The 12,504-nt window shown below is 51.3% G+C and overlaps 1 protein-coding gene across 2 annotated transcripts; it reads right to left on the bottom strand.

Moving 5' to 3' along the window:
- Window positions 1-121: 121 nt before the first annotated feature.
- zdhhc23b (zinc finger DHHC-type palmitoyltransferase 23b) lies at window positions 122-10,434 on the bottom strand. 2 transcript variants are annotated; one of them, XM_056299456.1, is made up of 6 exons: window positions 10,171-10,434; window positions 6,208-6,273; window positions 5,574-5,787; window positions 3,537-4,211; window positions 2,920-3,087; window positions 122-1,939 (listed from the first exon to the last, which is right to left on the bottom strand). In XM_056299456.1, the coding sequence occupies exons 3-6, from the start codon at window positions 5,705-5,707 to the stop codon at window positions 1,666-1,668; spliced, it is 1,251 nt and encodes a 416-aa protein (XP_056155431.1). In that variant the 5' UTR covers window positions 5,708-5,787; window positions 6,208-6,273; window positions 10,171-10,434; the 3' UTR covers window positions 122-1,665. The 2 variants fall into 2 exon arrangements, with proteins under 2 accessions (XP_056155431.1, XP_056155432.1); XM_056299457.1 differs by having other exon boundaries at window positions 2,920-3,078.
- Between the last annotated feature and the right edge of the window lie 2,070 nt (window positions 10,435-12,504).

The following is a 12,504-nucleotide window of genomic DNA, read 5'->3' as shown; positions in this document are numbered from 1 at the left end:
GAGAAAATAAATGTAATCATGTACAACTTCTTGTTTTACTTTCTTCACTCAGGGAGACAAAAGAGGCTGAGGCTATGTTATATTCGTTCTCAGATCAATAACGAAAGAGACTGGAGAGGATTTCAAACAGAGACTTTAATTTTGGGCTCCAGCTGACTTTAATGTGCATCCATGTATTTCATTTTAATTATTTTTTGATTTTCCCTCTCTCGTTATTTTTCAAAAGCGGTCCACTCCAGGATTCAGCTTGAACGGTTTAAAAGGAGGGGTGTTTCGAGTTATCTGCACCGCACCAGGAGGCGTTCTTCCTGTTTAATGCCAACAGAAACAGTGATGAGTTCCTGCCCTCTGACGGGAGCCCACGTACGTTCGTTTCAACCGTTTCTCCTTGAGCCGCTTCAAGATGCCGCCGCAGTGAGGCGGGATCAACACAAAGCTCCCAGTAAAGCCACTTCAAACCGCACTGACAGCTCTTCTTCGCCTCCTTGCATTGGTAATGAGTGCTGAGTGCAAACTTGTGTAGAGGGTTGTGGGAGTGTGGGGGGGGGGGGTCGTTCTTTAACAAGATTAGGAGGGGCATCGAAACCTGGGTCATCTACCTTGCTCAAGTGGTTGTGAGCGAGACGCTGAAATCCCAGCACCTCCAGGGATGCTAGTCTGTCGCTGACCTCTCTCTGTTAAGAGATATAGGAGAGAGGAGAACCCCCCCCCCCCCCAGGGTCCATCCATCCATCCATCCATCCATTATCTTAACCGCTTATCCTGCTCTCAGGGTCGCAGGGATGCTGGAGCCCATCCCAGCAGTCATTAGGCGGCAGGCGGGGAGACACCCTGGACAGGCCGCTAGGCCATCATAGGGCAGACACACACACACACACATTCATTCCTAGGGACAATTTAGTACGGCCAATTCACCTGACCTACATGTCTTTGGACTGTGGGAGGAAACCAGAGCACCCGGAGGAAACCCACGCAGACACGAGGAGAACATGCAAACTCCACACAGAGGACAACCCGGGACGACCCCAAGGTTGGACTACCCCGGGGCTCGAACTGAGGACCTTCTTGCTGTGAGGCGACCGCGCTAACCACTGTGCCACCGTGCCCCACCCCAAGGGTATCACATTATAATAATAACAACTATTATTATCATTAAACTCCTACTCGCATGGTCAAACGTGTCCTCCAGCAAGGCACTGGGATGTCGAGAGGTAAAGAGTATGAACTGTTCAGAGAAGACTGACACCGTGACCAAATAATAACATAGAAAGAGAGAGAGAGAGAGATGGATAAAGAGGAATAAGGCATCAATGGCTAGAGAAAAAAAGATCTTTGTGAGAGCAGCACAATATGCACCGAGGAGATACCGGTTATCGGTCAGTGACTTTAATAGCAGCGTCTCATTATGGTCGGTTGTTCTTATTGCTGTGAGTCACTGGCAGGTCAGCTCAGTAACAGCAGTAACTCAAGTTAAAACCCCATGGAGGAGCAGCCGATTCAAATTCCTCAGAGATCCCAGGTTCCCTCCAGACCGGACCAGGGAAGCAGACTGAGAATAGGCTGAGAGGAGCCATGCTGCCATCCAGAGGCCGTGCACAGCACAGCATCCACAAAGACACCCCCCCCCCCCCGACACGCTGCTCAGCTTGCTCCGTGCAAGTGGTCTCACACCAGGTCGGCGGGGGCGGGAGGAGGCTGGTTCAAATGGTCTCCCATAGTCAAGAACTCTGCCCAGTTGCTGCGGAAGCCCCGGGAATAGGCGCCGGTGTCCACGATGAGTCCCCAGTAGGTGCTATGGGCCGTTTTGTCCCGCAGGGCGGTGCGGGCCTCGCGCTCCGTCACGTTGTAGGTGACGTTGATGACCTGCAGCGCCAGCAGGTGAAGTAGGCCACCGGTCACTATGCTGCTGTACCACGCACAGGTGAAGCATAACGCGGTGCTGGAACGAACACACACACACACAATATAATACTGTACATCCAGCTGTTGCACAAGAATAAACCATACTAGATCACAGGTACATAAGTGTGTGCAAGATTGTACAATTTATTATCATTAACAGTGTTCTCTTGTTTTGTTCTCACTTCCTTCAGCAAAAACCCAAAACAAAAGGATTGATCAAACTAAAAACTGGAAAGGAAAAAACAAATTTCATGTAAATCAAACAAATCTACTACAGGCCTGCTACGTAGAGACATACATTAATGCACAGGAGAATCAAGCAGTTACAGACACATTCATTGTCAAGCATCTCTCTCTCTCTCTCTCTGGGGTTCAAATATAACCTCTGACCCTTTAATTTGCTCTCAGTTAATTGAATATCGTTGGCTTTATTGCACGGCTCACTCATCATAGTCATTTCTGAAGGAGGATGAGTGGCCCAAACTTGCATTGAATGGGGTTTTGCTGTCGGCCTCATTTTAATGGCAGTGACACACATACCCTGGTGAGCGTGGTAGCTTAGATTTACTGAGGGGTGGCAGAGTAACCCATTCACCTTACTTCCAATGCACTCTCCCATCGCTCTGAGCACACACACACACACACACACACAAAACCTGTCCCTCACCAACAACAAAACAGACACTGTGAAACTGGGTCAGCACAACAGTTAAGTAAACCAATGCTCTGTATAGGAAATTCTGACAGAAACCTCAATTAGCCTACCTTTGTGGCATTAGTCTACCTTTGTAAGCAGAGCGTGACTTGGGCCTTTGCCACCACTACAAAGCCAGTCTACAGTGGGCGATTTCCACAGGCTACAGTCAAACTACGCATGTGTGCCATTTCTTTTGTGTGTGTTGTTGTCGTGTGTTACACATTGAGGGAGTTTGTCTCTGCATACTTGAGCCGGTGTTTTGATTTTGTGTTCTTTCTGTCGTTGCTTTGCGTGTGTTTGTGTGTGTGTTTTCTCAATACCTGTACTGGTTGTAGACTCCGGGGCAGTAGAGCAAGGCAGTGAGGAGATTCTGCCGGGGGCATACGCTCCGCAGCACCAGGATGATCCCGTACAGCGAGGTCAACAGGAAAAGGAGGAGCGTCAGCAGGAAGCTACGGTGATTGGCCTGCCCCACACAGCTGTTTATCCTGCCGCGACAGCAACGGCGAGGTAGCGCATACACACAGGCAGACAAAACATGGTACTGAGACCCCAAGGTTACACCACAAAGACAGATAAGGTAGACACCGGTGTGCGCACACAAACACACAGACACACACAATTTTAGAATTGAGTGACAGTGAGGATATGCTAGCTTTTGACAGTACTGATAAGAAGTAAATCTGAAATGTGAAGCATGAAATGTGCACAAATCCCCACACACAAAAGTGAGAAAACAGTGATATACTGCAAACCTTTCTGAGTTGATCAGGTGTCAACAAAACAAAGACAATCCCTTTGGATCATAGTTTGGAATAAATTAAGTATGTTGTGCTTTGAATGGAAATGATAAAACAGGACAACTAGACAGACCACGAGACCCGAGACAGTGGGAAGGTTCAGTGACAGACAACACGGACGTTTCAATGGAACCCACCAAACACAGTGGTGGTCAAGACGCAGCACGCAGACGCCACATATCCGACAGTGTCCCGCCCTGGGGGGCCGCACCACCTTACACACTTGGCACCAGTTTCTCCGACCGCTCTCCTTCCGCTCCGACCCCACTGGCTCGTTGGCAAGGATCGCCTCCACTTCCTGCCTTGTCCCATTGAGGGCAGGATCTCTGTCAACCACGGGGCTATGATAGGTTACTGTACTATGGATATCTGCCTGGTTTGGACGCACGATGCCAGGGTCTTTCTTGGTGTGGGCAAGGGCTGCCAGGGTGAAGACTACCCCTACCGTGACCACCCCCAGCTGGACAGAGCTCACGTCCCCACGAGGAAGCACTTCTGTAATGAACATGTAGTACATGTAGGCCAGGGAGAAGAGGGCCAAACTAAGGAAGAACAGTGTCCTTCCCTTCTTGCGATGGGTGAAGTAGTAGTACCACAGCACCAGGCCAGGAAGGGCTGTCAGAACCACCATGCCTAGGAGGAAGTGGAGGGCTGCCAAATGAAGCAGAATTGGGAGAAGGACAAGAGGTGGGACCACAGACAGGTCCACTTTTCGGGCTCCACCCCAAAGCCAGGGCACACGAATCCGGTCCGTCACCACTGCGGCCAGCCGTGACAGGGAATCGGCTCTCTGAGACTCTCTCTTCAGCCATCTGAATGACAAAAAATAAAATGTAAACCTATGCTTCTGGAGCTTGTTTTACATCAAGGTATAGTGGAAGAACCTCCGGTTACTGTGAAACATCTTCCGCATTTACTGTATTACAGTCGCGAAAAAACACCGATCAGCCAAAACATTAAAACCACTGACAGGTCAGTGAATAACATTATCTCTTTACAATGGCACCTGTCAAGAGGTGGGATATATTAGGCAGCATGTGAACAGTCAGTTCTTGAAGTTGATGTGTTGGAAGCAAGAAAAATGGGCGAGCGTAAGGATCTGAGTGACTTTGACAAGGGCCAAATTGTGATGGCTGGACGATTGGGTCACAGCATCGCCAAAACTGGCAGGTCTTGTGGGGTGTTCCCGGTATGCAGTGGTCAGTACCTACCAAAAGGGGTTCAAGGAAGGACAACCGGTGAACCGGTAACAGGGTCATAGGCGCCCAAGGTTCACTGATGCACTGATGCGCATGTGAAGTGAAGGCTAGCCCCTCAGGTCCGATCCCACAGAGGAGATACTGTGGCTCAAATTGCTGAAAAATTTAATGCTGGCTATGACAGACAGGTGTCACAACACACAGTGCATTGCAGCTTGCTGTGTATGGGACGGCATAGCTGCAGACCGGTCAGAGTGCCCTGTCCACTGTCGAAAGTGCCTACAATGGGCACGTGAGCGTCAGAACTGGACCATGGAGCAATGGAAGAAGGTGGCCTGGTCCGATGAATCACGTTTTCTTTTACATTATGTGGACAGCTGGGTGCATTGTTTACCTGGGGAAATGCACTATAGGAAGGCGGTAAGCTGGCGGAGGCAGTGTGATGCTCTGGGCAATGTTCTGCTGGGAAACCCTGGGTCCTGGCCTTCATGTGGATGTACCACCTACCTAAACTTTGTTGCAGACCAGGTACAACCCTTCATGGCAACGGTATTCCCTGATGGTAGTGGCCTCTTTCAGCAGGATAATGTGCCCTGCCACACTGCAAAAATGTTCAGGAATGGTTTGAGGAACATGACAAAGTTCAAGGTGTTGCTTTGGCCTCCAAATTCCCCAGATCTCAATCCAACTGAGCATCTGTGGGATGTGCTGGAAAAACAAGTCCGATCCATGGAGGCCCCACCTCGCAACTTACAGGATTTAAAGGATCTGCAGCTAACATCTTGTGCCAGATACCTTCCAGAGGTCTTGTGGAGTCCATGCCTCGATGGGTCAGAACTGTTTTGACGGCATGATGGGGACCTACACAATATTGGGCATTTGGTTTTAATGTTTTGGCTAATCAGTTTATAATCTGTGTCAGGTGCTTGAACAACACAGTGAAATGAAAGTAAGTCCTTGTTTAATGTCTCTCACCTGTCACAGGCCTCATCCAGGTCTTCACAGTCACAGCAGCAGGCTGCTATATGGCTCCTCTCTCCATGCCTGTTCATATACTCACAGCAGCACAAGGTCTCATCTTTCTCCAGCACTTTGTCTTTTTTCTTCATATTGATCAGCTCTGCAGCCAGTCTGTTAACAGCAGGACAGCAGGCAGCTTGGAGGGTTTTCACTCATCTGCAAATGACTCCTGTGTGTGCATGAAAATATATTTTTATAATAACGACACTGCTAATGACACTTGATAGCTAGCAAGGGGTGCCTGGTAGACATAAAGTTAGAGTAACATGAGATTGAAATAAGACAATTTGGTAGATTGAAACTCCACTGAGTAAAAAAAGCTCTTTAAAAAAGCAGTCAAACAAAATGACCTTTGCATACAGCAGCTTAACAACTATATGGTTTTTTTTTCTCTTTTTAAAGCAGTGGACTGGTTTTAAATAGATTTTATGTTCCCAGCACACCACAAAATAGGCCCTATACATTTGACTATGGTCAGATTTTCTTGGAAGGTTAACCTCCCATCCACATCTGTCACACATCTGTAACAGATGTGTGACAGATCTCCTAAATCGAAATGGGGAAAAAAAAGGCAAAATTAATGGCTCACCAGGGAATGAGTTGGTGGGATTAGTCTCCTGGCTCAGTCAAATCCCACCCCAGTTGGGGACTGACTCTGTAGAAAGGCAGCACAACGGTTGAATGAATCCCTGATTAGCTCCAAATCAAAAGCAATGATGTAACTACTGAGCCAGTTCAGCTAATATGGTCAAAAAGGACACAGGACTGTGATAGTCATTCTGTTAACAGCATCTATTCGTTCGAGTCCCTCCAGCGGGGCTTGAAGCAAAGTGTTCTGCGAAAGCCCGAGGGAGGCAAAGTGGGCTGTCACCCAGTGCACCGAAATGTGGGGGGCGTTGGTAGGGGGGATTATGACACCTGCTAATGTGTCACAATCAGGCAGCATTCAGCAAAGGCACGTTTTCATACGTTCAGCTGCAATACAACGTGTATCACCTGGGTTGGGGCCCGTGTATGTGCTGAGGCTGGAGTCGACGGAGCTAAGGGACCCTGCAGGTAGCGCGGGAGCATGTCCTTAAAACACACAGGGGGGCAAGAGCCATAATACAGTTTAAGGGATTCTTTTTTTTAAAGCAACCCGGAAATGAACGAGTAGGCAGTGAAGGCTTTTCAAAAAGAGGGGTGATATTACTCGTACTCTCTTGCTGGCCTTTCTTAAAACTCCAGCCGCAGCGTTTTGAATAAGGGGGGTGGCTTGTTTATTTAACTTTTTAGGAACAGGGGGAATTAAGTGCACTGCTGTAATCCGATCTGCCAGACTGTAATCAAATCTGCATAAAAGCGTGACCCTCCGCCACCCCCCCCCCACCCCCAGATTCTCCTGTGCCAAACACTCATCGGGATGATGGATGAATGAATGGCTGCCAGATCTTGAGAGCTGATCCTGACTACTGTGGATGGACGACAGCACACTTTCTGGCAACGGATCGTTCGGTCTGAGCAGAGGCGCACCAAGTCCCGCACAACATGAGGAAACCACCCGGCACCAAGTCCCGCACAACATGAGGAAACCACCCGGCACCAAGTCCCGCACAACATGAGGAAACCACCCGGCACCAAGTCCCGCACAACATGAGGAAACCACCCGGCACCAAGTCCCGCACAACATGAGGAAACCACCCGGCACCAAGTCCCGCACAACATGAGGAAACCACCCGGCACCAAGTCCCGCACAACATGAAGAAACCACCCGGCACCAAGTCCCGCACAACATGAGGAAACCACCCGGCACCAAGTCCCGCACAACATAAGGAAACCACCCGGCACCAAGTCCACCAAGTCCCGCACAACATGAGGAAACCACCCGGCACCAAGTCCACCAAGTCCCGCACAACACGAAGAAACCACCCGGCACCAAGTCCACCAAGTCCCGCACAACATAAGGAAACCACCCGGCACCAAGTCCACCAAGTCCCGCACAACATGAAGAAACCACCCGGCACCAAGTCCCGCACAACATGAGGAAACCACCCGGCACCAAGTCCCGCACAACATGAGGAAACCACCCGGCACCAAGTCCCGCACAACATGAAGAAACCACCCGGCACCAAGTCCCGCACAACATGAGGAAACCACCCGGCACCAAGTCCCGCACAACATGAGGAAACCACCCGGCACCAAGTCCACCAAGTCCCGCACAACATGAGGGAACCACCCGGCACCAAGTCCCGAACAACATGAAGAAACCACCCGGCACCAAGTCCCGCACAACATGAGGAAACCAGCCGGCACCAAGTCCCGCACAACATGAAGAAAACCACCCGGCACCAAGTCCCGCACAACAGGAGGAAACCATCCGGCACGAAGTCCCGCACAACATGAAGAAACCACCCGGCACCAAGTCCCGCACAACATGAGGAAACCACCCGGCACCAAGTCCCGCACAACATGAGGAAACCACCCGGCACCAAGTCCCGCACAACATGAAGAAAACCACCCGGCACCAAGTCCCGCACAACATGAGGAAACCACCCGGCACCAAGTCCCGCACAACATGAAGAAACCACCCGGCACCAAGTCCCGCACAACATGAGGAAACCACCCGGCACCAAGTCCCGCACAACATAAGGAAACCACCCGGCACCAAGTCCACCAAGTCCCGCACAACATGAGGAAACCACCCGGCACCAAGTCCACCAAGTCCCGCACAACACGAAGAAACCACCCGGCACCAAGTCCACCAAGTCCCGCACAACATAAGGAAACCACCCGGCACCAAGTCCACCAAGTCCCGCACAACATGAAGAAACCACCCGGCACCAAGTCCCGCACAACATGAGGAAACCACCCGGCACCAAGTCCCGCACAACATGAGGAAACCACCCGGCACCAAGTCCCGCACAACATGAAGAAACCACCCGGCACCAAGTCCCGCACAACATGAGGAAACCACCCGGCACCAAGTCCCGCACAACATGAGGAAACCACCCGGCACCAAGTCCACCAAGTCCCGCACAACATGAGGGAACCACCCGGCACCAAGTCCCGAACAACATGAAGAAACCACCCGGCACCAAGTCCCGCACAACATGAGGAAACCAGCCGGCACCAAGTCCCGCACAACATGAAGAAAACCACCCGGCACCAAGTCCCGCACAACAGGAGGAAACCATCCGGCACGAAGTCCCGCACAACATGAAGAAACCACCCGGCACCAAGTCCCGCACAACATGAGGAAACCACCCGGCACCAAGTCCCGCACAACATGAGGAAACCACCCGGCACCAAGTCCCGCACAACATGAAGAAAACCACCCGGCACCAAGTCCCGCACAACATGAGGAAACCACCCGGCACCAAGTCCCGCACAACATGAAGAAACCACCCGGCACCAAGTCCCGCACAACATGAGGAAACCACCCGGCACCAAGTCCCGCACAACATGAAGAAAACCACCCGGCACCAAGTCCCGCACAACATGAGGAAACCACCCGGCACCAAGTCCCGCACAACATGAAGAAACCACCCGGCACCAAGTCCCGCACAACATGAAGAAACCACCCGGCACCAAGTCCCGCACAACATGAGGAAACCACCCGGCACCAAGTCCCGCACAACATGAGCAAACCACCCGGCACCAAGTCCCGCACAACATAAGGAAACCACCCGGCGCCAAGTCCACCAAGTCCCGCACAACATGAGGGAACCACCCGGCACCAAGTCCCGCACAACATGAGGAAACCACCCGGCACCAAGTCCCGCACAACATGAGGGAACCACCCGGCACCAAGTCCCGCACAACATGAGGAAACCACCCGGCACCAAGTCCCGCACAACATGAGGAAACCACCCGGCACCAAGTCCCGCACAACATGAGGAAACCACCCGGCACCAAGTCCCGCACAACATGAGGAAACCACCCGGCACCAAGTCCCGCACAGCATGAGGAAACCACCCGGCACCAAGTCCCGCACAACATGAGGGAACCACCCGGCACCAAGTCCCGCACAACATGAGGAAACCACCCGGCACCAAGTCCCGCACAACATGAGGGAACCACCCGGCACCAAGTCCCGCACAACATGAGGAAACCACCCGGCACCAAGTCCCGCACAACATGAGGAAACCACCCGGCACCAAGTCCCGCACAACATGAGGAAACCACCCGGCACCAAGTCCCGCACAACATGAGGAAACCACCCGGCACCAAGTCCCGCACAGCATGAGGAAACCACCCGGCACCAAGTCCCGCACAACATGAGGGAACCACCCGGCACCAAGTCCCGCACAACATGAGGAAACCACCCGGCACCAAGTCCCGCACAACATGAGGAAACCACCCGGCACCAAGTCCCGCACAACATGAGGAAACCACCCGGCACCAAGTCCCGCACAACATGAGGAAACCACCCGGCACCAAGTCCACCAAGTCCCGCACAACATGAAGGAACCACCCGGCACCAAGTCCCGCACAACATGAGGAAACCACCCGGCAGAGGAGACATGAGGCAGAGGAGAACTTATAGCGGATCTACGGTACCGGAACAACATACCCGTCCGAGACCGCTTACACGCCGCCGCGGGACTGGCCGCCGTCGCTCCCCACGGAGTCACTCTGGACAACACAGGACGGGGTGGAGGAAGCCACCAGCAACACCGACTCGCCCTCCGCCATTCAGGCGCTGACTGCGAAGTGTCCCCGTCGTTAAACCGGGGGGATGAGCACCGTGCCGGGGACCCGGGAGGGCTTTCTGGTCCCGTCCAAGACGTCCTGTTCCGCCCCGGCAACGGCAAACAAGGCGCGCGGACGTGGGCTCTCAAACGCACCGATGACGTCATGCGAGGTGGCGGCTCAGCCCTTTCTCCGCCCCGCCCCCCTCCTCCTGCAGACACGCAATAAACTTTTAAGAAAAAAGAAAAGGAAGATTTAGAAAAATCTTTAGCACACAGAGGACAGTATTCAAGACGAAAATACACAACAAAAGAACCAGGGGTCCATTACATAAAGATATTAAAAGACGCGCATAAATGAAAAGTTGTGACAGCCTTTTTGTTCGTAGAAGAAGAAACGAGGCACGTTCTCGTATTGCGTCACATATCACGTGACGGCGACGCGTCTGTCACGCTGCCCGCACTGCGCGACGCTAAACGCTTTCTTAAGCAGTCGGAGTGGACAGTTTGTTTCCAGGTCTGAGTCCGACAGAACAGCTGTCGTGGTTCGACACGGTACAGCGGTCAATTTCTGCGCTGTTCTTGGTGGTTCCAAGCGAGCTGACGAGAGAGCGGAACAAGTCCTACTTTCGCTTTCCAGAGATAGTCAGCCATCGAGGAGAGGAACTCGAGGGTTGTCAGAGGGAAGAAGAAAAGGGATGTCCAGGATAAACCGGGAAGATCTTACAGATGTTTATGTTTATTTAGATCCCCGTTAGCTGTCACGCAAGGCAACAGCTACTCTTCCTGGGGTCCACATTAAAAACTTCCTACAACAACATCCATGTATACACATGCTTTCACATGCATGCGTGCATAAATAAACACGACTGCATCGTTAAATGAAAGCTTGCATGGTTGATGGTCTTACTTTAGGCCCTTTTGTTTGGTTTTGCGAGTGAACTGGCTTTGCGATGGAGCCCCCCCCCCCTCCATACTGTGCATAACTCTGCAAGTCAACTTGAAATTTAGTTTTTAGTTGCCGAAGTACTAGCTGTACACCCTCCCTGCTACCTTTGACTGGCACAGGGCAAAATTCTGCTGCGTCTTCCTCCCCAAGACATACAAGGGGGATAGTCCAATTAAGGGTGTTTTTCTGTCCCGAGGGTAGATTTTCAATGGGGGGGGGGGACAACTTTTTTTGCACTTTTTGTTTCCCCCCCTTTCCCCCTTTTTTGTTCCCCCCCCCCAGTTGTTCTTGGCCAATTACCCTCTTTTCCGAGCCGTCGCTGCTCCACCCCCTCTGCCGAGCCGGGGAAGGCTGTAGACTACCACGTGCCTCCTCCAATACATATGTGGAGTCCCCAGTTGCTTCTTTCCACCTGACAGTGAGGAGTTTCGCCAGGCGCGTACGAGCCTGGGAGGTGACATGGGAATAAAATTATTTTAACTCGCACGCACGCAATATTAAGTCGCACGCACGCTTTTAGTAAGTCGCACGCACGCTTTGAGTAAGTCGCACGCACGCTTTGAGTAAGTCGCGCACATGTAAGGGATTGAGAAATTGCCTTCATTAAAAGTTTAGAATAACCCCCCCACCTCGTTTTTTAGATTAAATACAACGTGGGTTTACACCACCAAGTCACTAGGTGGCGCTGCAGCGCTTCTGGGGATCAGTACGAAAGAGCAAAGCTTCCTTAAACCAGACCGGAAATAAACCGGCGCGAGCTTGAGTGACAACGTATTTTCATCGTACCTCTCTTTTTGATTCACGGGTACTGCAAAAAGATATTACAGACACTCCAATTTAGTCTTAGACAAAAGATATAGTCAAGACAGTATTCCGTATTGTTTTAGTGCAAATGTGATAAGAATGTTATGTTTTGGGTGGATACTTGTCTCGACTTGCTGAGGGTAACAAACGCCATGCTAGCTAGTGGTCTAGGTTAGCCCAATGAAGTGGTATCCTGTCATAGTAGATTGTAAACATCTCATAGTAATGTTTTGGTGATACATGGAGATGTGGGTTTATGTTGTAAGAAAAGTGTTAATGTTACTATTGTACGAGGAGCTATTCTGTGGTAACCTGTTCAGATCATTGTTCAGTTGTCGCCATTTCATCCCTGTTGCTGGTACTGCGTCTTAGGAAGTATGCGCATGCGTGAGACCACGCATAGTGTATTAAAGCCTGTGGATGGGATAAAAGAGTTGTGCAGGTGGATATAGATAAATGGTTC

The sequence above is a fragment of the Lampris incognitus genome, chromosome 19 (assembly GCF_029633865.1).
Source record: "Lampris incognitus isolate fLamInc1 chromosome 19, fLamInc1.hap2, whole genome shotgun sequence".
Classification (NCBI taxonomy): Eukaryota; Metazoa; Chordata; class Actinopteri; order Lampriformes; family Lampridae; genus Lampris; species Lampris incognitus.
Note: the sequence above shows the minus strand (reverse complement) of the source record. Positions and strands in the feature narration are given on the sequence as shown.

What these genes read in the sequence shown, in the direction of transcription:
- zdhhc23b (XM_056299456.1), bottom strand. Translation starts at nt 5,707, where the DNA reads ATGAAGAAAAAAGACAAAGTGCTGGAGAAAGATGAGACCTTGTGCTGC. An exon ending in CTGGATGAGGCCTGTGACAG is followed by an intron (nt 4,212 to 5,573) that starts GTGAGAGACATT and finishes TTTGTCATTCAG; the next exon opens with ATGGCTGAAGAGAGAGTCTC. An exon ending in GGAGTCTACAACCAGTACAG is followed by an intron (nt 1,940 to 2,919) that starts GTATTGAGAAAA and finishes TGTTCGTTCCAG; the next exon opens with CACCGCGTTATGCTTCACCT.